A 25,903-nucleotide genomic window follows, 5' to 3' on the forward strand; every position below is an offset into this window, starting at 1 on the left:
GTGGTGTTACAGGTAGAGAATATAGTGCTGTGTGGTGTTACAGGTAGAGAATACAGCGTGCTGTGTGGTATTACAGGTAGAGAATACAGCGTGCTGTGTGGTGTTACAGGTAGGGAATACAGTGCTGTGTGGTGTTACAGGTAGAGAATACAGTGCTGTGTGGTGTTACAGGTAGAGAATAGTGTGCTGTGTGGTGTTACAGGTAGAGAATACAGTGCTGTGTGGTGTTACAGGTAGAGAATACAGGGTGCTGTGTGGTGTTACAGGTAGAGAATACAGAGTGCTGTGTGGTGTTACAGGTAGAGAATACAGTGCTGTGTGGTGTTACAGGTAGAGAATACAGTGCTGTGTGGTGTTACAGGTAGAGAATACAGCGTGCTGTGTGGTGTTACAGGTAGAGAATACAGCGTGCTGTGTGGTGTTACAGGTAGAGAATACAGCGTGCTGTGTGGTATTACAGGTAGAGAATACAGGGTGCTGTGTGGTGTTACAGGTAGAGAATACAGAGTGCTGTGTGGTGTTACAGGTAGAGAATACAGGGTGCTGTGTGGTGTTACAGGTAGAGGATACAGCGTGCTGTGTGGTGTTACAGGTAGAGAATAGTGTGCTGTGTGGTGTTACAGGTAGAGAATAGTGTGCTGTGTGGTGTTACAGGTAGAGAATATAGTGCTGTGTGGTGTTACAGGTAGAGAATAGTGTGCTGTGTGGTGTTACAGGTAGAGAATACAGTGCTGTGTAGTGTTACAGGTAGAGAATACAGTGTTCTGTGCCAGTGGGACCACAATGAAATTATAAAGTACTGCAAATAATTCAGTAACACAATGAAACTGCAATGTGTGAACACAGCCTAGATGTTCTGCAACAGCTTTGGGCGGGGAATGTGCAGGGTGGGGGACTGTGATGGAATAGCTGAGGGAAAGCATGGCATTCTGGAACCTGTAGTACTGAGTACATCTGCTCAACCAGGAAGTACAGAAACACAAAACACAACAAAACCCCCCAAAGCAAATGGATTTTTGGTAGTTTCAAAACTGGGATAGATAGGTAAGTATTGTTATATGCTTCTGCAGAAGTTTCATTTTTTTTAACCTCTACCCGGAGTTCCCCTTTAAAGAGGACAACTAGTTACAGGTGATAAGAGGGAATTGTCTTTCCAATCTGATCTGACATTTTATTAAAAAATCACTGGTAAAAAGTGCCCGACGGCCTTCTCTATGTTCTCTTCATTTCCTAGTTTGAAAGAGAATCAGCCTCCATTCTTCATCAGGGATCGGGCTGCATTTATTAAGGAACAGCACGAACGACATTCAGATTAATTCTATGAATACAACTGAATTAAATCTTTTGTGGTAGAAAGCGGAGGAACTCTTGTGTTTATTGCCTGAGAAGTGGCGGTGAAAGGTTAGAGTTCTGTATACAAAAGGAAATCGCTATATTCAAGGCTTAATAATGAATACTGGCAAATGTGACATTTTTTTTTTTATAATTTTTTTTTTATATTTTAGCTTTTTGTCTAGGTAAAAAGCTATTACATGAATAATACAGCGCACCTGTCACCAAAATATTGTTTTATAACCCCCCCCCCCCCCCCCTCATACGAACCATGGCCTCTTCTGTGGCCACTGATGCAGCAGAGCCTGGCCCCGCCCCTTTCACAGCTTCTCTAGTATGTTGGTTAGGGGTTCCGCCCCTGAGGAGCTCTTAAAGTTGGTTTTAGAGTGATACCGCCGTACCAACACCTACATAGTATCACCAACCGTGACAAAATAATGGATTAATAATGATAATGGTAGAAATAATTGACAATACTCCATCAAGCCACAGCGTAGAAAAAATGTACCAGCTATTCTTCCAGCTATGTTTTATTTAAAAAGTGACGTTTCGGTGGGTAAAGCCACCTATGGGAAATACCCCTACAGGTAATATTCCCTGTGGATAATTGCACCCCCCCCCCATTGTGAGGAAACCATCTGTAGGTAATACCCTCCCTGTAGGTACAACATCCCCTCTTGTAGTATAACACCCCCGCCCCCTTTCATTTAAGTAATCTGTCCTGCTAATGGAACCCTACATCCAGGCTAACTTGACCTAGGTGATGTGCAGGGAAATAGCAAGGAGACAGACAAGACCTGCCCATCTGGCATGTACCAGAAATGCCAGATGGCCAGTCCTATATCCATGTACTCCTGTTTGGGTAAAGCTGGCCATATTCATAGGACAGCTATCAGCCAATTGCAAGGGATAGAAGTGGCATTTAATCCCCACCAAAGCAAAAGTGTCAGTAAAGGGGGTAGAACTGTGATATTCCACTCAAACATGGTTTGACATGTTTGAAAGTTTTGATATGTTTCCACCCATGGTGAGAATAACAATTCCTTCCATACTTGGTATTATCTATTCAGTCTCCTTCCCCCAGTTCTGAACTGCTGCTTTCTACTGATAACACAAAAATCTGTGTGTAAGCTTTTCTCTCTGTCTCGCCCTCCTCCCCCCTCCCTCCTGAGACGGCTGAAGTTTATTAGCAACCTGACCTCCAAATAACCCTCCCAGCATTACAAGGAAGCTACAATGTTGCAGATAAAGCCTGACAGTGACTTGTTTACATCATCTGTCTAAGAAGAGAGGGGGAGACAGAGAGAAAAGCTCACACACAGATTTTTTTTGTCTTCGGCAGAAAGCTGGGGGCAGGAGACTGAATAGATAATAACATGGGCAGCAACATATCAAAAGTTATGTTTGACTGGAATACCCCTTTAAATAGCATGAATACTGTCACTATAAGCTATTTTTCTTTGCAGAGGAACAGTTATGGTTCAGGGTATATATACCATCAATAGTTAAACTATATATCACTGCATTAGTTCCTTTGAAATCCCCTGTCCGATCCTCGCACCGCCCCGGCATCTTATCATGTCTTCCTCCTTCATTCTTCCTCATTAACAGTTTCCCGGTGTTTACAGGCTAAGTTCACACGAGGCGTCCTCTCGCCTACTCGACTCCTCTGAATTCCACCATCATTAGCTCCTTCACCTCCGTGCAGTAATTACAAGTGACAATCCTCCCTTATTATCTGTATCTCCCAGGTCTCGGTTGTGTTGGTAACCATATTCGGCCCATCCTTCCTTGTCGACATAACGTCAGATGGGTAATATAAGAAACTACCGAGAAGATCAGAAGCAAGCGAAGACCGGGAAGTCTCAGCCGAGCCCGAAATGTACAAAAATGTACAAAGTATAACCAGGCCTTCTTACCCAAACCTGACTCCCAGATCGCCCATCATAACATTGTTCTGCTTTACTGGACGGGGACCACTCTATGATGGCCCCCTAAAAGAGTCGGGATAACAAAACCCAGACCAGGTAAACATAAGGACAGCAAGCACTGCTGGATGCTTGTAGCGTCGCTTACTAGGAGTGGGGCAATGCTATTGGAGTCAGTAGGAGCTGCCCTGAGATGCTGCAAGGAGGAGGCGGAGGGGTATGCGTGTCGCCCCCCCTGATACCGTCCTCAAAATTCATTCCAATTTTTCATGTGGCCCCATGGGAAAATTAATTGGCCACCCCAGTGTAATACTTTGTTTCCCCTCTGGAGGCGCTGCAGGGAAAACTGTATGCCAGGTTTCCCCACAGATTACAGCCAATCATTAGGGGGTCCCAGCAGAGGAAGCTTATTATTACAAGACCCTTCTAAAAAGTAAAAATTGTTTAAAAATTTTAAGACCAAGGGTACTGTGGGTAGCGACGTGGCTCAGTGGTTAGAAGACTTGCAAGGGGAACAGGCGTGGGTTTCCTTCCCAAACATAACTATAACCCAGCACCTCTATACAGCGTTGGACTGGGGTATCTGGGGCCCACCAGAGGAAATGATCCTGGGGGCCCACCAATGAAGAACCAGTGAGAAATGATATGTCAGTGTTAGTGCAGGTTCTAAAGCTGGGGGCCCACCGGAGAATCCTCCGGACCTCTGGTGGGTCAGTCCGGCACTGCCTCTATAAGTGAATTAGATCTAGAAGAGACTATCCTCATAACATGGTGGCCATATTGGCACAATATACAGTGACATACTCACCTAACTAAGGGTGTGTGCACACTGAGTAATTTAGAATGGATAGAGTCTATGACACGGACGGAGACACGCATGCCCGCAGCTATCCGCGAGCGCGAGGGACGGATTACGCGACGGACTTTCCGTCTAAATTACTCAGTGTGCACATACCCTAACTCTCTTTCACCAATGTGGCTCATCACTATGTCCTGATTCATTTTGTAAAGGGGGTCAAATGGGAGATGTAGCATTAAAGAAGACCCCCAGCTGTATACGATGGACACCATGATGGGATGATAATCGTGATGTGAAAGTCCTGGCAGCGACCACCCTACCAATACAATGGTGCAGTTACAGGCACTTTAGGCTTGGTGGTTACTGGACACATTCATACAAGTTCTGCTCATACACTTAAACAGCAGAAGCAGCTGACAGATCCATGAGGCAAAGTCTCTAAAAAGCCAAGAGCGGAATGCTACACAGTCTCTGTTCTGACCCTAAGCCAAAGGTTCACCATCTCTAGACTGCTATATATCCCCATATGCCTTCAATTTCCTGCAGATTGCTGCATGCTCCATTGGGTGCCATATTATAGTGACATATATAGCAGCATTGCTTGGAGGGGAGGATGTGGTGCTGGACAGGGGCACCATATGGCGGTATAATACAGAAGCATAAGGACACTGTCTGCTCTTCTACAGGCTCTGTACTTCTGATAGTAATTGTGTTCTGCGATGGAATTAAGCAGATCTGCACTTGTTTATATGGATTTGCAGAATTTCACTATTATTCAGCTATTTTATATATAGTTATATAAAGTTCTTCATTTGCTTTGTCTATTTGGACGTTTGTTTGGACGTGACGATGTTGTGGACGTTGTTGTGGAAAAGGTAAATCACTGTAGTTTACGTGGTGAGGAGGAACACATATCGGTGCTGGCAGTTCTGGGTTAGCTGGTGGCTGTTGAGCAGAAAAAGTCCCTGAGGGGCGACCTAATTACTATGTATAACTATAGACAAGGTCAGCGGCCGGCTCTGTCCAATGATCCTGTGTAACCAGGGGGCATCGGCTACATCTATAGGGGAGGTCCTATCGTCATGAACAGGATTCCACTATTATATAAGCCATGCCACTGGAGTGATAACGTATTCCTAGGACATACAGGTGGCAGCGATCATCCTGCTGTTTTTCTCAGCGCCTGTCTCTAATGGTCCTTTTACACGGAACGTTTTATCGTTCGAATTTGCACGATAACGATCGAATTTGAGCGATAATCGTACGTGCAAACGCAGCGAACGATCAAGCGACGAGCGAGAAATCGTTCATTTTGATCTTTCAACATGTTCTCAAATCGTCGTTGATCGTTCACAAAAAATGCGCAGATCGTTCCGTGTAAACATTCTTTCAACGATTTCACCTATGTGTGAGATAGGCTTAAGCGATCGCAAAAAGATCGCAGAACGATGGACTTGATGGACATGTGTCTTTTTTCAACCGTATTAACTATATGTATCGTTCCGTCTAAACGCTGATCGTTATAAAAAAAACATCGTTCATTCAAAATCGGTAATCGTGCGATCGGGCGAATTATCGCTCCGTGTAAAACCACCATTATGCTGGGTTTACACGGAACGATAATTCGCCCAATCGAACGATTAACGATTTTGAAGCAACGATTTGGTTTTTATAACGATCAGCGTTTAGACGGAGAAAAATCGTTAGAAGATTCGTAAGAAAAATCGTTATTGCGATCGTTTTTAAGATCGCTTAAGCCCATCTTACACACGGGGTGAATCTTTGAAAGACTGTTTACACGAAGCGATCTGCGAATATTTAGCAAACGACGAACAAAATAATCAAAATAAACGATCAAATAAGGATCAAAATAAACGATTTTTCGCTCAACGCTTGATCGTTTGCTGTGTTTACACGTAGCGATTATCGCTCAAATGCGATCATTATAGCGAATAGCAATAGCTGATTTACTGCTCTGGATCAGCTGATCTTGATGCTTGACTTTGGGTTTTGAATAGAGTTTCTGATTGGATAGCCTCATGTGGGATAACAAGCGCCACTGTTCTATATATCAGGACTGTCCAGAGCAGGAGAGGTTTTCTATGGGGATTTGCTGCTGCTCTGGACAGTTCCTGACATGGACAGAGGTGGCAGCAGAGAGCACTGTGTCAGATTGGAAAGAATACACCACTTCCTGCAGGACATCCAGCAGCTGATAAGTACTGGAATCTTGAGAAGTAATTTACACATCTATATAACTTTCTGACACCAGTTTATTGGAAATAATTTTTTTTACCCCTTTAATGTCACTGTGTTTACCTGTCGCAAAATAACAAGTGACAGGTGATTGACATCGTGTACTATTAGCTGGGTTGTTACCTGATTTACCTGACACTGTCTTTATATTCTACAGCAAATAAACCTTTGATTATATTCTGCTGTATTCTCTCAGATATCCTCAGCCTGAGGCTTAAGTTACATTAGCCAGGATTTCCCGCTGTCTGGGAGATATATGCCTGCGGGGCCTTATTAGTATAATCCCAATATCATGCATCTAGTCTGCATCGGTATATATATAGTGTGGAAAAATCAGCGGTCTGCATAATGCCAGTGTGCTGGGGAATTGCTTTATATGCACCTTCCTAAAAGAATCCAGGAACAGGGATTAAAGAGGTATCCCGCTCAGACATAACTTTTGATATGTAGCTGTCTATGGTGAGACTAACAATTCCTTCCATACTTGTTATTATCTATTCAGTCTCCTTCCTCCAGTTCTCAGCTTCTGCTTTCTGCTGAAAACACAAAAATCTGTGTGTGAGCTTTTCTCTCTGTCTCCCCACCCTTCTGAGACAGCTGATGTAAACAAGTCCCGGACTGGCTGTATCTGCAACATTGTAGCTTCTTTGTAATGCTGGGAGAAATAATCAAAGTGAGTTCCTCAGCAACTTGACCTTAGAATATCCCTTACCAGCATTACAATGTTGCAGATGCAGCATGTCAGGGACTTGTTTACATCAGCAGTTTTAGAAGGGGGGGGGGGAGGAAGGGGAGACAGAGAGAAAAGCTCACACACAGATTTTTGTGTCTTCAGCAGAAAGCAGCAGCTGAGAACTGGGGGAAGGAGACTGAATAGATATTAAAAAGTATGGAAGGAATTGTTAGTCTCACCATGGGCAGCAACATATCAAAAATTATGTTTGAGCAGAATACCCCTTTAAGGTAACTGGGACGGTCCCAGACAGCTTCCCCTTGCCCCGCTGTACTTTCATTGATAGAAACAAAATCTGAATTGTTTGGGCTATTAGACAAATCCTATGGGTCCTATGCTATAAAGACAGGTGGTCAGAGAAAGTACAAACAGGAGCAGGGACTCCTGTCAAAGTCCCTGCTTCTGTATGCTGAGCGGTGGGGAAACATTGTAAGCCTTTCTGGGCAGGTAGCAGATGTGTGTAGCTGCCCAGATGTAAGTGACGACCTGTACAGCTTAATACATTCTAGGTGGGTTGATACTGTGCTGGGTACAGAGAATAGAAATACCTGTCATTAAAATGAAAAACTTTTAAAACATATTAAAAGTTTTGATGGGTTGGGATCTGAGTGTTAAAGGGGTACTCCGGCAAAAATATTTTTCTTTCAAATCAACTGGTTTCAGAAAGTTATATAGATTAGTAGTTTACTTCTATTTAAAAATCTCCAGTCTTCCAGTACTTATGAGCTGCTGTATGTCCTGCAGGAAGTGATGTATTTTCCCCAGTCTGACACAGTGCTCTCTGCTGCCACCTCTGTCCATGTCAGGAACTGTCCAGAACAGCAGCAAATCCCCATAGAAAACCGGCGGCTGATGATTTTAGGTCAGGACGAAAAGACACGATCAGCTGATGACTGTTGTCATTGGCCTGATTTGGCCGATTATCGCTCCGTGTAATAGGGCCCTAAGATACGGTGCTCTCTAATTTTTACCATGTTACTTTGCTCCTGCAAATAACCCTTCTATGAACATTCTTAGAAGTCACTTCTTAAAGGGCTACTCCAGCGAAAAATGTTTTTTTTTGTTTTTTTTTTAATCAACTGGTTTCAGAAAGTGCCAGCGATTTGTAATTTACTTTTATTGAAAAAAATCTTGTGTCTTTCAGTACTTATCAGCTGCTGTATGTCCTGCAAATCTATGTCTATGACATGCAGCAGCTGATAAGTACTGGAAGACTGGAGATTTTTTTTTTTAATAGAAGTAAATTACAAATCTCTGGCACTTCCTGACACCAGTTGATTTGAAAGCACACGCACTGATAGAAATGATACAGCTTTTCACCATTTCCGGCCTCTTTTATCAGACAAGACACATTGTGCCGGTAGCATGACAACATTTATGATTTGAAGGAGACCGGGCCCTCCGCTCAGCAATGAAATTAGCAACAGGATCCGCAAGTCCCAAGCATGAGATACATCTGATGGCGGCAATGTCCTGTCCGCACCCCCTGTAATTACCAGGATGCTCGGACTCCCTCTCGGCACACAGGTACATTGACCTCAATGACCCCATTGATCCCGGATTACAACTTGCAGTACAATTAAGTGGAGAAATCTTTACTTTGCTTGCGTGTTCTTGATGAGAGATCAGAAGATGTGCGGAATTTAAAGGGGCCGTGTCACTAATAAACCATCTGCGGATGAGGCTATTTACAGCTCTGCCTAATAGAAAAGCCAGCGGAACCCAACAATAAGACGCCATCAGTCTATTCAGGATGGAGAACGGGCGGACAATGAGATATTTACGGCCTAGCGAACCACGTACAATACATTAGCCGCACAGATATCCTTAATTATAGCGGAATAATGGTATATTTAGCCGCTGCATGGGTCACGCTAGGTATAGGATGGGTTATAATACATCATTAGAATTATCCATAGACGGAATACGCGATAGCTGTAATCTGTTCTTTACTGATAGAGCATATTATACAGGCATGATGACTAGACAATAAAACACCAGGACCAAATCAATCATGGGTTTTAACTGGGGTCATATATTCTACTTAAAGGGGTTACTCCACTTAAACATAACTTTTAATATGTTGCTGCCCATAGTGAGACTAATAATTCCTTCCATACTTGTTATTATCTATTCAGTCTCCTGTCCCCAGTTCTCAGCTGCTGCTTTCTGCTGAAGACACAAAAATCTGTGTGTGTGCTTTTCTCTCTGTCTCCCCCTCCTCCCCCCTCCCTTCTGAGACAGCTGACTGGCTGTATCTGTAACAATGTAGCTTCTTTGTAATGCTGGGAGGGTTAATCACAGTGAGTTCCTCAGCAACTTGACCTCAGAATAACCCTCACAGCATTACAAAGAAACTACAATGTTGCAGATAAAGCCTGCCAGGGATTTGTTTACATTATCTGTCTCAGAAAGAGGAGAGGCTCCCAGATTTTTGTGTTTTCAGCAGAAAGCAGCAGCTGTGAATTGTTAGTCTTACCAGGGGCAACAACATATCAAAAGTTATGTTTGATGAGTGGAATATAATATGGTCCAGGGCTCCTCCTGCGCTACGCTTCTCTTTGGGTCCAGCACGCTGCAGCTTCAGAGCGGCCTGTCTTAACTGACAGGCCGCTCAGCCAATCACAGGCAGGGACCATCGTGGCCAGTGATTGGCTGAACGGCCTGTCAGCTGAGACCGGACGCTCTAAAGCTGCAGCGCGCAGGACCCAGGGAGAAGCGGAGCCCTGGACCATGCATAGGTAATGTATGCAGTTTAAACAAGGGCTGCAAGGACATCAGTTAAACGATTATCGAGCCGTGTAATAGGCCCAGTAAACGAGCGCCGATCTAGCAGGTCGGCGCTCCTTTACAGTTATCGGGGCCCCATCGGCCCGTGTAATAGGACCCTTAGGGTCGTATTACATAGAGCGATTTCTAACACATAAGGACTAACAATAAACGATCACAAACGAGATTGTTTATCGTTAACCTGAAATCGTTCACCATATTACACAGAACGATGGTCGTTAGTTGCAATCGCTATTATGATCGTTACTATGATCGTTTATTCCTTCTGATCTCAGCAAAACAATGGACAATGTGCAATTACACTGAACGATTAGTGAACATATGCGGAACTTGAGCGAACGAATGTGGAATTACAGCGAACGATTAACGATAATTTTAGGTTCAGATCTAAATCAACGATCAACCACATACAAATGATTTTTCAATCGTTGCCTGCAATTACACAGAACAATTATCATTTAAATATGAACAATATAACGATTTTTCGCACGATAATCGTCCCATGTAATAGACTGGGAAGACACTGGGAACCTGTCTCAGTTCCATGGTGCACCTTCATGTAACTTTGCTAATTTTCCATTTGGTATTCTGGAAAAACTACTCTGATCAGAAGAGGTTATATTGTACTTAAAGAGGTACTCCAGCGAAAATCTTTTTCTTTTAAATCAACTGGTTTCAGAAAGTTATATAGTAATAGATTTGTAATTTACTTCTATTTAAAAATCTCCAGTCTTCCCATACTCATCAGCTGCTGTATGTCATAGACATAGATTTGTAGGACATACAGCAGCTGATGAGTACTGGAAGACACAAGATTTTTTCAATAAAAGTAAATTACAAATCTCTGGCACTTTCTGAATTCTTTCCAGTCTGACACAGTGCTCTCTGCTGCCACCTCTGTCCATGTCAGGAACTGTCCAGAGCAGGAGAGGTTTTCTATGGAGATTTGCTGCTGCTCTGGACAGTTCCTGACATGGACAGAGGTGGCAGCAGAGAGCACTGTGTCAGACTGGATAGAATACACCACTTCCTGCAGGACATACAGCAGCTGATAAGTACAGGAAGACTGAAGATTTTTAAATAGAAGTAAATTACAAATCTGTATAGCTTTCTGACACCAGCTGATTTATTATTTTTTTTTGCTGGAGTTCCCCTTTAAGCTGGATAGCTGACCTGTCCTGTAAGCAGTTAATGATCATTACAATGCCGGATATATCTTTATACCTCTAGATTGGCATCTCGTTATTTACTTCCATTCCGCTGTGTGTTTTACCAATAGGGCGTATTACTAGTATAGAGCACACAGAGCAGCACCCTGATCCATCACAGGGATCCTGGCAGAACAGTCAGTGTGGACATATAGGATTAGAGGGCATCACCATAGACAAACAGGAGATTTCTTACTGATTCTGGATGAAACCTGCACAGAAATGATTACAGCAGGATATGGCGGGTCCTGACGCTGTATACTGGGCTGTATGAGGCCGTATACTGTCAGTGTGACGTATCTCCATATAGTGTAAGAGGCGTCAGATGGCACATGGTGGTGGACTGGCACGCTGCCCTGGCACAAGGGTTCTTGGAGCTATAAAGTCCTGATATCTCGGCTATATGTAGATTACTATAATGTGGTGATGCAGGTACTGTCAGGGGCGGTCTTGGCATTTCTGGGGCCCCAAGCGAAGTTATGTCTGGGGCCTTCCCCTTGACACGCGGTCCAAAACAAACGCTGTGTGTTGCCCCCAGTATATACCCCTTGTGCGCTACCGCCAGTAATATATACTCCTTGTGTGCTGCCCCCAATAGTTTATACCCCTTGTGTCCTGCCCCCAGTAGTATATACCTTGTTTGCTTCCCCCAGTAGTATATAGACCCCCAGTTATATATAGCCCCCCGTGTGCTCCCCCAGAAATATATAGACCTCCTGTGTGCTGCCCCAGTTGTATATAGACCCCCTGTGTGCTGCCCCCAGTTGTATACACCCCCTTTGTGCTCCCCCACTAGTATATAGGCCCCCCTGTGTGCTCCCTCAGGGGTATTTAGCCCCCCTGTGTGCTCCCCCACTTGGATATAGACCTCCTGTGTGCTCCCTCACTTGGATATAGACCCCTGTGTGCTCCTCCAGTAGTATATAAACCCCCTGTGTGGTTCCCCCAGTAGTATATAGACCCCCTGTGTGCCCCACCAGTATTATATAGACCCCTTGTGTGCTGCCCCAGTAGTATATAGACCCCTGTGTGTTCCCCCAGTTATATATAGCCCCCCGTGTGCTCCCCCAGAAGTATATAGACCTCCTGTGTGCTGCCCCAGTTGTATATAGACCCCCTGTGTGCTGCCCCAGTTGTATATACCCCCTGTGTGCTCCTCCACTAGTATATAGGCCCCCTGTGTGCTCCCCCACTTGGATATAGACCTCCTGTGTGCTCTCCAAGTTGTATATAGACCCCATTCTGCTGCCCCAAGTAGTATATAGGCCCCCTGTGTGCTGCCCCAAGTAGTATATAGACCCCTCTGTGAAGCCCCAGTAGTCTATAGCCCTCCTGTGTGCTCCCCCCATTTATATAGACCCCTGATGTGCGCTCCCCCAGTTAAACAGATCCCTGTGTGCTCCCCCTCCCATATAGTATATAACACAATAAAACACTTATACTCACCTGGGTCTGGGCGTCTCCTCTTCTCTTCACTCTTGTGGCCGCAGGAAGGGTTTTCCCTGCGATTACAAAAGGCTGCACTCCCTTTGTCCTGGCGCCGATGCTCCAGTGATGTCACTGGAGCACCGGCACCACAAGGACAAAGCTGCCACTTGTGACCGCAGGGAAAACCCTTCCTGCGGCCACAAGAGTGACTGACAGGAATAGGGCCAATGTCTCCCGCCCTGTCAATGCTGCTGCATGTAACTATGAGCGCTCATTACGAGTGCTCATAGTTACAGTTCAGATGGCAGCAGCGAGCGGGGCAACGGCCCTGTCCAGCGGTCTTGAGCACAAGAGCGGGGCGTGGGGGCCCCCCTGGATGTTGGGGGCCCCAAGCGATCGCTTGGGGTGCTTGGTGCCAAAGACCGCCACTGGGTACTGTATAGCTATTCAATACGACAGGCTACACTGTCACATAGATACTAGGAAGAGGACATTGTCATAGTGATACAGAGAGTCCACACTGTCATAATGGGGATCCATTGTTATGGTGCAACAATGAAGCCACACTATCACAGCTGTACTATGGACGAGACATTGTTATACAGGTCTAGGCAGTATACAGCACATTGTTATAGAGGTCTCTGGGCAGTATATAGTACATTGTTATAGAGGTCTCTGGGCAGTATATAGTACATTGTTATAGAGGTCTAGGCAGTATACAGCACATTGTTATAGAGGTCCAGGCAGTATACAGTACATTGTTATAGAGGTCTAGGCAGTATACAGCACATTATTATAGAGGTCTAGGCAGTATACAGCACATTGTTATAGAGGTCTAGGCAGTATACAGTACATTGTTATAGAGGTCTAGGCAGTATATAGTACATTGTTATAGAGGTCTAGGCAGTATACAGTACATTGTTATAGAGGTCTCTGGGCAGTATACAGCACATTGTTATAGAGGTCTCTGGGCAGTATACAGTACATTGTTATAGAGGTCTAGGCAGTATACAGTACATTGTTATAGAGGTCTAGGCAGTATACAGTACATTGTTATAGAGGTTTAGGCAGTATACAGCACATTGTTAGAGGTCTAGGCAGTATACAGTACATTGTTATAGAGGTCTAGGCAGTATACAGTACATTGTTATACAGGTCTAGGCAGTATACAGTACATTGTTATAGAGGTCTAGGTAGTATACAGCACATTGTTATAGAGGTCTCTGGGCAGTATATAGTACATTGTTATAGAGGTGTAGGCAGTATATAGTACATTGTTATAGAGGTCTAGGTAGTATACAGCACATTGTTATAGAGGTCTCTGGGCAGTATACAGTACATTGTTATAGAGGTGTAGGCAGTATATAGTACATTGTTATAGAGGTCTAGGCAGTATACAGTACATTGTTATAGAGGTCTCTGGGCAGTATACAGTACATTGTTATAGAGGTGTAGGCAGTATATAGTACATTGTTATAGAGGTCTAGGCAGTATACAGTACATTGTTATAGAGGTCTAGGCAGTATATAGTACATTGTTATAGAGGTCTAGGCAGTATACAGTACATTGTTAAGGTGGCACTAGAAATCCCACACCATCCTTGTGGTAATATATAGGTAATTCTGTCCTAGTGGTACTAGATTCTGGCCCCTCCAGCTGCTGGAAAAATACAACTCCCATCATGTCTGGACAGCCAAAGTTCCCTTCCTCTGGGCTACACTATTATAGCGGTACTAGACAGGCTACATACTGTCATAGTGATACTAATGTAAGTATACTACACTGTCAAATTGATACTAGGAGTAATACAGTATCACAGTGGTACAAGGAAAGTTACACTACTAAGTAACCAACCCTGCCACAGTGATCCAAGGCAGGTTACACTATTATGGTGGTACTAGGCAGGTTACACTATCATAGTGGTACTAGGCAGTTTACACTATTATGGTGGTACTAGGCAGGTTACACTATTATGGTGGTACTAGGCAGGTTACACTATCATAGTAGTACTAGGCAGGTTACACTATTATGGTGGTACTAGGCAGGTTACACTATCATAGTAGTACTAGGCAGGTTACACTATCATAGTGGTACTAGGCAGGTTACACTATTATGGTGGTACTAGGCAGGTTACACTATCATAGTGGTACTAGGCAGGATACACTATCATAGTGGTACTAGGCAGGTTACACTATCATAGTAGTACTAGGCAGGTTACACTATTATGGTGGTACTAGGCAGGTTACACTATCATAGTGGTACTAGGCAGGATACACTATTATGGTGGTACTAGGCAGGTTACACTATCATAGTGGTACTAGGCAGGTTACACTATCATAGTGGTACTAGGCAGGTTACACTATCATAGTGGTACTAGGCAGGTTACACTATCATAGTAGTACTAGGCAGGTTACACTATTATGGTGGTACTAGGCAGGTTACACTATCATAGTAGTACTAGGCAGGTTACACTATCATAGTGGTACTAGGCAGGTTACACTATTATGGTGGTACTAGGCAGGTTACACTATTATGGTGGTACTAGGCAGGTTACACTATTATGGTGGTACTAGGCAGGTTACACTATTATGGTGGTACTAGGCAGGTTACACTATTATGGTGGTACTAGGCAGGTTACACTATCATAGTAGTACTAGGCAGGTTACACTATCATAGTGGTACTAGGCAGGTTACACTATCATAGTAGTACTAGGCAGGTTACACTATCATAGTGGTACTAGGCAGGTTACACTATCATAGTGGTACTAGGCAGGATACACTATCATAGTAGTACTAGGCAGGTTACACTATCATAGTAGTACTAGGCAGGTTACACTATCATAGTGGTACTAGGCAGGTTACACTATCATAGTAGTACTAGGCAGGTTACACTATCATAGTGGTACTAGGCAGGTTACACTATTATGGTGGTACTAGGCAGGTTACACTATCATAGTAGTACTAGGCAGGTTACACTATCATAATAGTGTTAGGTAGACTATACTATCATAGTGGTAGTAAGTAAGCTATACTGTCATAGTAATATTACATAAACTTTAGTGTCATTGGGGTACTAAGTGGACTACTGTACATTATACAATTGTACTAAAAAGCCTAAACTGTCCCAGTGTTACTGTATAGGTAGAACAGTCCATCCTAATACTGGTACTGGGTTAAGAAAGCTACATTGTTACATTGTTATAGTGGTGTTATACATTGCTACATTGTTACAGTGGTACTAGGAAGGCTACACTGTCATTGTGGTGTTGTACATTGCTATATTGTTATAGTGGTGTTATATATTGTTACATTGTTACAGTGGTGTTATATATTGTTACAGTGGTGTTATATATTGTTACAGTCGTGTTATATACTGTATTGTTACATTGTGATAGTGGTGTTATATATTGTTACATTGTTACAGTGGTGTTATATACTGTATTGTCACATTGTTATAGTTGTGTTATACATTGTTACATTGTCATTGTGATGTCATACATTGTTATAGTTGTGTTATACATTGTTATAGTTGTGTTATACATTCTTACATTGTCATTGTGGTGTCATACATTGTTATAGTTGTGTTATACATTGTTACATTGTCATTGTGATGTTATACATTGTTATAGTTGTGTTATACATTCTTACATTGTCATTGTGGTGTCATACATTGTTACATAGTCATAGCAGTGATACACAGGGTGTAATGTCACAATGTCTCCTATCCTAGTCTTGTATAAGAAGCTGGAGCAGCACATGGCTGGTGAGATCTGCAGATTGCTGTGGCACTCGGGGGGTTAATTCCCGGAGTACACCAGTATATTATATACTATAATGCTCCAAGGTGGCCTGAAGGTGTCTATTACCGGTGCACCAGCATGCAGTATCCTATGGTAGAAGCACATAGACAGAAGCCCCTTACCTCAAAGAGCTGGGGGATCTCCCTCCTGGCCAGGTACTCCTTGGGGTCAGTGCTGTTCATGGCTGCAGGCAGGTGAGGTGCTGGTGCTGGAGAGTCCTGGGCTGTCCCTGTGCTGTCCCTGTGCTGTCCCCGGGCAGCTCCTCAGCTCTCTGCCACTACTGCCCTCTCATCAATGGCCACAAACTCCCCCAGGTGTCCGAGCATCAGGAGCAGAAATCAGAGTGTAGTCATTTATCAGCCAGCAGCGAGTCCTCCCCCTGGTCCCAGTGACACAGCCCTCCCCTGACTGCCAGTCCTCCCAGCAGCTGAATAACTGCACACTGCCTGCTGCTGCCTGCTCTGTCTACATGCACACTGCCTGCTCTGTCTACATGCACACACTGCCTGCTCTGTCTACATGCACACACTGCCTGCTCTGTCTACATGCACACTGCCTGCTTCTGCCTGCTCTGTCTACATGTTACACTGCCTGCTCTGTCTAAATGCACACTGCCTGCTCTGTCTACATGCACATACTGTCTGCTCTGTCTACATGCACACTGCCTGCTCTGTCTACATGCACACTGCCTGCTCTGTCTACATGCACATACTGCCTGCTCTGTCTACATGCACACTGCCTGCTCTGTCTACATGCACATACTGCCTTCTCTGTCTACATGCACACTGCCTGCTCTGTCTACATGCACACTGCCTGCTCTGTCTACATGCACACACTGCCTGCTCTGTCTACATGCACACACTGCCTGCTCTGTCTACATGCACACACTGCCTGCTCTGTCTACATGTTACACTGCCTGCTCTGTCTACATGCACACTGCCTGCTCTGTCTACATGCACACACTGCCTGCTCTGTCTACATGTTACACTGCCTGCTCTGTCTACATGCACACTGCCTGCTCTGTCTACATGCACACTGCCTGCTCTGTCTACATGCACACTGCCTGCTCTGTCTACATGCACACACTGCCTGCTCTGTCTACATGCACATACTGCCTGCTCTGTCTACATGCACACTGCCTGCTCTGTCTACATGCACACTGCCTGCTCTGTCTACATGCACACTGCCTGCTCTGTCTACATGCACACTGCCTGCTCTGTCTACATGCACACTGCCTGCTCTGTCTACATGCACACTGCCTGCTCTGTCTACATGCACACTGCCTGCTCTGTCTACATGCACACACTGCCTGCTCTGTCTACATGCACACTGCCTGGTTCTGCCTGCTCTGTCTACATGTTACACTGCCTGCTCTGTCTACATGCACACTGCCTGCTCTGTCTACATGCACACACTGCCTGCTCTGTCTACATGCACACTGCCTGGTTCTGCCTGCTCTGTCTACATGTTACACTGCCTGCTCTGTCTACATGCACACTGCCTGCTCTGTCTACATGCACACACTGCCTGCTCTGTCTACATGCACACACTGCCTGCTCTGTCTACATGCACACTGCCTGCTCTGTCTACATGCACACACTGCCTGCTCTGTCTACATGCACACACTGCCTGCTCTGTCTACATGCACACTGCCTGCTCTGTCTACATGCACACTGCCTGCTCTGTCTACATGCACACTGCCTGCTGCCCACAATCTAACCCAGCAGCTGATCCGAGTGATCACACATACACCCCAGGATGTGGCAGGTCCCTGGCATCTCTGCCCTCTCCTCCAACTTCATACACTCGCTTGTCCAGACGATTAGAAGGCGGCCGAGAGCCTCATCCCTCCTACATGACAATTCCCATCTAATGAGGGACGGATAATGCGGAGGCTTCTGCCCTCACCAGGGTTCACTGCCTGCAAGAAAATAGCGTATGTGCTGGAATAACCTGCGTGTTCATTAAGAGCAATTAGAATCCAGTTCCATTGTGAACCATTATTCCTAATGCAGGATAGCGCCAACACATGCTGCAGCGCTGTACAGAGATTGGAGTCATTCACACCTGTCTTCGGTGTGGCACACAATCTGATTCTCCCGGAGAAAACTCACGCACATGAAAAAGGTCCAGGCACTCACCGATCTTCTGAAATCTTTATTCAGGCACAATAAAAATCAGGGAAGGGAGGACAGGTGGAGGTGAGGGCGTACACTGCCCCATAACTGTCCTGGGGTAGCTTACACCTCCACCTGTCCTCCTTTCCCTGATGTTTATTGTGCCTGAATAAAGATTCCAGAAGATCGGTGAGTGCCCGGACCTCGTTCTTCATGGTTTACAATTCCCCATAGAAAACCTCTCCTGCTCTGGATAGTTCCTGACATAGACAGAGGTGGCAGCAGAGAGCACTATGTCAGACTGGAAAGGATACACCACTTTCTGCAGGACGTGCAGCAGCTGATAAGTACTGGAAGACTGGAGATAAATAGAAATAAATTACGAATCTATATAACTTTCTGATACCAGTTGATTTGAAAGAAAAAGATTTTCACCGGAGAACCCCTTTAAAACTAGGTTTACATTTTGTGCAGTTAGTGGGGGATGTCCTAGTGTTGCAGCTACTATTACTATAGTGCACAGGTGGAAGACTGGAGATTTTTTTTTTTTTTAAATACAAGTAATTTATAAATCTCTATCATTTTCTGGCACCAGTTGATTGGTATACATTTTTTTCCACTGGAGTACCACTTTAAAGGGCTTATCCCAAAATTATAACACATCATCTCTGCACCTATGGCGGACAACTTTCTGAACAATAGCTCGCAACAATACGAGCCCTGGTCCTCTGGAGTGAATGGGGCAGTGGTCTACCATTCATGCTGCCTCCCCATTTACTCTCCATGGGACATCTGAAGATAGCTGAATGCTGAAATCCCCTCTTCAACAGTCCCATACCCAGCTGATAGACGGGAGAAGGGACTCGTGATGGGTGGGGTTAGATACTTGTGATACTCATGTGATACCTTACAGTCTTAGATACCCCCTTCCTACTAGATGAATGGGGACCCTATTACCCGCACTCCTGTCCATTTCGGCTTCAGCCTTAAAGGAGAAGTCCAGCGAAATTTTTTATTAACCCCTTAAGGTCAAAGCCAATTTTGCACTTTTGCTTTTTCCACTTTATGTTTAAAAGGCCATAGCATTTGCATTTTTTCACCTAGAGACCCACATGAGCCCTTATTTTTTGCGAAACCAATTGTACTTTGCATTGACAGACCTTTTTTTTTCATAAAATATGCTGCGAAACCGTAAAAAAATAATTTGCGCTGTCAAATTGAAAAAAAAAGGAATTTGTTTTGATTTCAGGGAGTTTTGCATTTACGCCGTTCGCCCTATGGTAAAACTGACTTGTCATACATGTTCCTCAAGTCGTTACGATTGCAACGATATGTAACATGTATAACTTTTATACTATCTGATGGCCTGTAAAAAATTCAAACCATTGTTAACAAATATATGTTCCTTAAAATCGCTCCATTCCCAGGCTTATAGCGCTTTTATCCTTTGGTCTATGGGGCTGTGTGTGGTGTCATTTTTTGCGCCATGACATGTACTTTCTATCGGTACCTTGATTGCGCATATGCAACTTTTTGATCGCTTTTTATAAAAAAATTTTTGGATTTGATGCGACCAAAAATGCGCAATTTTGCCCTTTGGAATTTTTTTGCGCTGACGCCGTTAACCGTGCAAGATCGGGAATGGGATTAATTAATAGTTGGGGCGATTACGTGCGCAGCGATAGCAAATATGTTTGTTTATTTGTTTATTTATATTTATAAAATGGGAAAAGGGGGGTGATTTGGACTTTTATTAGGGGAGGGGATTTTTCATTAATAAAAAAACATTTTTACTTATTTTTTACTGTAACTAGAAGCCCCCCTGGGAGACTTGTATATACACAGCAAAGATCGATCAGATCGGTGATAGATTGCAGGCCACAGCAATCTATTGCCGAGCCGGGATCAGCGTCATTGTGATGTTGAGGCTCGGCACGAGCAGAAGAACAGATCTCCCCCCCGCGATCGCGTCCCACTAGACACCATCACTAGACACCATCACCAGACAACATCACCAGACAACATCACCATGTTATCCAGAAAGTGACATCACTATGTTATCCAGGAAGTGACATCACCATGTTATCCAGAAAGTGACATCACTATGTTATCCAGGAAGTGACATCACCATGTTATCCAGGAAGTGACATATCCATGTTTTCCAGGAAGTGACATCACCATTCTTTTCCAGGAAGTGACATCAACATGTTATCCAGGAAGTGACATCTCCTTGTTTTCCTGGAAGTGATATCACTATTTTATCCAGGAAGTGACATCACCATGTTATCCAGGAAGTGACATCACCATGTTATCCAGGAAGTGACATCACCATTTTATCCAGGAAGTGACATCACCATTTTACCCATGAAGTGACATCACCATGTTATTCAGGAAGTGACATCACCATGTTATCCAGGAAGTGACATCACCCTGTTATCCAGGAAGTGAAGCCTTGATGCAGTAGTAAGTGCAGGGAAAAAGCACTTTATAAGCATTTCCCGTAATAAGTGTATATTGGGGATTTGTATAATTTTTGGGGGGCAATACAATGATTGGCTGGGCAACACACTGATTGGCCGGACGGGAGAGCAGGACGCCGGACCTGTGCAGCGAGGACAGGTAATGTATGCTTACAGCGGGGGAGCTGGGCGGAGCAGAAGGGGTTAAGGGCGGTAGAATTACATACTCGCTGTGGTCGTTCAGCGTATATAGTGTGTGGCAACTGACAGGACCTGCCGGACTCGCAGCGAAAATGTCGCTGCGAGTCCGTTCGTGTGAATATACCCTAATAAAAATTTTTATTTTAAATTCTTCTTTAATTGGTAGAGAATTTCTCCCTCTCATTGTCTATATGTTTTAACCTGACAAGGCTGTAGAAAAGGACGCACATCGAGGAGTCTTCATCCGCTTTCCCTGAAGATGAAAGGCGTAGAGATCAATACTTCTGGGAAGAAACTAACGCTTGGCTGGAGCTGGAGAGGTTATCACATTATCATGTAGGAGCTGGCGGAGTAATCACATATCCCTTCCAAACTCTTAATCCTATGAATATCTATGAACTGGCACAATATTCTATTATACTTGCATAGGAGATGGTGTACAACTAGATGGAATCATCGGCAGCCTGGTGGCCCGGGGGTTAGCACCAAGGACAGCGTCTCCATGGAGTTTGTATGTCCTCCTCATGTCTGCGTGGGTTTTCTCCGGGTACTCTGGCTTCCTCCCACACATACAGTGCGGATGGAAGAATTGGGACCCCATTCTCGAGATCACAAAGGGGTCCTGCAACAATATACAAATTCCCTACAAACAAAAGGGGTAGTTCAGCAAAAAAAGTTTTCTTTCAAATCAACTTGTGTCAGGAAGTTATACAGATTTGTAATTTACTTCTATTAAAAAATCTCCAGTCTTCCAGTACTTATCAGCTGCTGTATGTCCTACAGGAAGTGGTGTATTCTTTCCAGTCTGACACAGTGCTCTCTGCTGCCACCTCTGTCCATGTCCATGGAACTGTCCAGAGCAGGAGAGGTTTTCTATGGGGATTTGCTGCTGCTCTGGACAGTTCCTGACATGGACAGAGGTGGCAGCAGAGAGCGCTGTGTCAGACTGGAAAGAATACACCACTTCCTGTAGGACATACAGCAGCTGATAAGTACTGGAAGACTGGAGATTTTTTAAGGGCTTATCCCAAAATTATAACGTATCACCTCTGCACAGTATGGCTGACAACTATCTAAGCAATAGCTCACAACAATACGAGCCCTGGTCCTCTGGAGTGAATGGGGCAGTGGTCTAAGGGCCCTATTACACGGGACAATTATCGTGCAAAATATCGTTAAATCGTTCAAATTTAAACGATAATCGTTCTGTGTAATTGCAGGCAACGATCGAAAAATCGTTTGTATGTCGTTGATCGTTGATATAGATCTGAACCTAAAATTATCATTAATCGCTCGCTTTAATTCCACATTCGTTCGCTCAAGTTCTTTCACTAATCGTTCAGTGTAATTGCACATTGTTCATTGTTTTTCTAGGATCAGAAGGAATAAATGATCATAGTAACGATCATAACTAACGATTATCGTTCTGTGTAATATGGTGAACGATTTCAGGTTAACGATAAATCTGTTTGCGATCGTTTATCGTTAGTCGTTAAAAATCGCTCAGTGTAATAGGACCCTAACTCTCTATGAAATCCACTCCCCATACCCGAAGGTGGCAGCAGAGAGCACTGTGTCGGACTGAAAAGAAAACATCATTTCCTGCAGGACATACAGCAGCTGATAAGTACTGGAGGACTGGAGATTTTGAATAGAAGTAAATTACAAATCTCTGGCACTTTCTGGCCCCAGTTGATTTGAAAGAATTATTATTATTTTTTGTAAACTACCCCTTTAAAGATATATCACCACGCAACCATTTTTGATGTAGTTTTCAAAGCACGTATCACCCACCTGAGCCCCCCTGCCAGCTAAGACTGGGAAGTTTCTATACCCTGCATTGTACTGCAAGAATGATAAAGAAGATTATATAGAATAAAAAAGCAATATTATATAGAAAGAAGATGCAGCAATAGATTCTAGAAAGATTCTGCACATGGACCTTGCAAGACTGTACACGGAATCTTCTAAGGAGCATGACCTTATTCTCTCTGTATGAGTAATGAATCAATGAGAAGACGTTATAATCTCCGGATGGCGGAGGCTCTGGATGGTATATATCAGGCTTTATACAGGCAAAACCTGAAGCTGCTATAGCAAAAGATGTAAAGGGGCCACATGCTATTTATAGTGCCCCCTTATTCTGGCCTCCCAGGCACCAGGGCCCCCTCTATAGCCAAGTCCCAGCATGTTATGTAGATTATAGCCATATATAAACTACTTATGCAGAAATGGAAAGATTACAATGCTACATGCATAAAGATTATGCACAATTGTAGGGGTCCAGCCACAGGCTCCGCCACTGATCAAGGGGATCTGTTATACTCACACATGTTCCTACAGGCTAGTATTTGAAACCTTGTGAAATCTTATACTATACACAGACAATATCCCCCTATACATTGACCATATACAAATTCTCTGCAGACCATACAAATGATAACAGTGCAGTTACATCCAGTTACTCACAGGTGGAGACTTCTCTGAATTGCAGAATTTTTCTCTCTCTTTTTTTTTATCCAACCTGGGCCATGATTCTTCTCTCCAGAATCTGCCAGAGAAACATTTTAAGTTCATTGCTCCAATGCATATGTGGTGTTGGTGGTGTGGTACGGCTAGATGGTGTTTGCCTCCCTGCTCATTGAGTGGTATTGATGTGACGCCAGTGCTTGTCCAGCCCACAGGTGTGATGTTGGTACCTGCTTTGTGTTGTGGCTGGCTGTATTCCCCAATGGTCAGTGACCTGCCAGGTTGTTGTGGGTTCTTTAGGCTCTTGTCATGGCCGACTATTGGTACCGCCACCCACAGAAAGGGGAAAAATAACCCAAGGTGTGCAGTTTGTGTGTATGGGTGCTGGTGCGTACACAGTATGACAGAGTCCCAGTGATGTAAAAAATAGAACAACGTTACTGTCAAGTTCTTCAGGATAACAATACACTTTTGTGGAATAGATAAATCTTTGACACAGACTCTAAAGGCCCTATTACACAAAACGATTATCAGACGTTACGGCCGATAATCGTCTTGTGTAATTGAAGGCAACGATCAGCCGACATGAATGATGTTGACTGATCATTTCTGTCATATGTCTTTCAACATGTTGAAAGACAAATGACCAGGATAGCAGCGATCTGCTGCTAACGCTCCTTGGAATAGGAGCGGCAGCAGCAGACCGCCGCTATCCTTTATGTAGCGATCAACCGGGCAGCCCCCCCCCACAGCTCCCCGTGGCCCCCCCGCACCTTCGCGCGCCCCCACCCGGCCTTACCCGCTCCCTGCCGTGTAATGTTGCAGACGAGCCCTGACAGCGAGTGCTCTCCAAGCTGAAAAGAATATCACTTCCTGCAGGACATACAGCAGCTGATAAGTACGGGAAGACCGGAGATTTTTTAATAGAAGTAAATTACAAATCTCTGGCACTTTCTGGCTCCAGTTCATTTGAAAGAAACATTTTTTGGGCAAACAACGCCTTTAATGAGAAGCAAGAAATGTACACAGTGTAACTCCGACTAGAATACTAAGCCCTGACTTTAGAGTCACAGACTTGCAGCGGAGGTCGTCGGCTCCAATTACTAGTAGGATATGTGAGCGGCTCGATTTCTATGAGAGCTCCACACATGATGATCTTGTTCTGTAAGGAGCTGGTGTCTTGATTCATCGCTGGCAGTGACAAGAATAGAATGGAGGAGGCTTTGTCTACAGCCAAGCTGTGATATGTAAAAAGCTGCTGACACTTCCAAGGCAACTGCCTCATTCTGTAGGAGATGTGCACAGGATTCACACAGCCTGCAAATGTCTGACTTCACACAATCGTATCCTATTAGGGCTGGAAATCTGCTATGGAGGGACCCGAAAGTGTGACGGGATTGTATTATAGGCAGAATCTCTCCAGCTGCACATAGGGATGATCTAATGAGAGCGATGCATGGAGATGTGACCTCCTATAGATAACCTGCTGCCTCCTCTAGCAGTCTATGGCTATCCTTCCATACATACACTATAGCAATGACATTTGCAGGAACTTCAGTCTGACTGGTGCTAGAACAGCAAATTCTGGATTATTCTGGGAGTAGGAAAAGTCTGTAATAATGTTATAAAGTGCATAGGTATGGTTATAGCATAGATAGATAATAGATAGATAGATAGATAGATAGATAGATAGATAGATAGATAGATAGATAGATAGATAGATGATAGATAGATAGGAGATAGATAGATAGATAGATAGGAGATAGATAGATAGATAGATAGATAGATAGATAGATAGATAGATAGATAGATAGATAGATAGGAGATAGATAGGAGATAGATAGATAGGAGATAGATAGATAGATAGATAGATAGATAGATAGATAGATAGGAGATAGATAGATAGATAGATAGATAGATAGATAGATAGATAGATAGATAGGAGATAGATAGATAGGAGAGAGATAGAATTGAATTGAATAGATAGATAGATAGATAGGAGATAGATAGGAGATAGATAGATAGATAGATAGATAGATAGATAGATAGAGATAGATAGATAGGAGATAGATAGATAGATAGATAGATAGATAGATAGATAGATAGATAGATAGATAGGAGATAGATAGATAGGAGAGAGATAGAATTGAATTGAATAGATAGATAGATAGATAGGAGATAGATAGGAGATAGATAGATAGATAGATAGATAGATAGATAGATAGATAGAGATAGATAGATAGATAGGAGATAGAGTCCATTTACACAGAAAGATTATCTGACAGATTATCTGTCAAAGATTTGAAGCCAAAGCCAGGTGTGGATTTGAAAAAAGGAGAAATCTCAGGCTTTCCTTTATGACCTGATCTCTGTTTATAGTCTG

At 43.8% G+C, this 25,903-nt stretch overlaps 1 protein-coding gene across 1 annotated transcript in view; it reads right to left on the reverse strand.

The window, feature by feature from the left end:
* Positions 1-16,626, reverse strand: part of AK5 (adenylate kinase 5) — a 134,015-nt gene extending 117,389 nt beyond the window's left edge. Inside the window, exon 1 of the mRNA XM_069979468.1 lies at positions 16,397-16,626. Coding sequence (XP_069835569.1) covers positions 16,397-16,456 — 60 coding nt within the window. The 5' untranslated portion in view covers positions 16,457-16,626. The remainder of the gene's footprint in view (positions 1-16,396) is intronic.
* Positions 16,627-25,903: the final 9,277 nt, after the last annotated feature.

The sequence above is a fragment of the Dendropsophus ebraccatus genome, chromosome 8, assembly GCF_027789765.1.
Source record: "Dendropsophus ebraccatus isolate aDenEbr1 chromosome 8, aDenEbr1.pat, whole genome shotgun sequence".
In the NCBI taxonomy this organism is placed as follows: domain Eukaryota; kingdom Metazoa; phylum Chordata; class Amphibia; order Anura; family Hylidae; genus Dendropsophus; species Dendropsophus ebraccatus.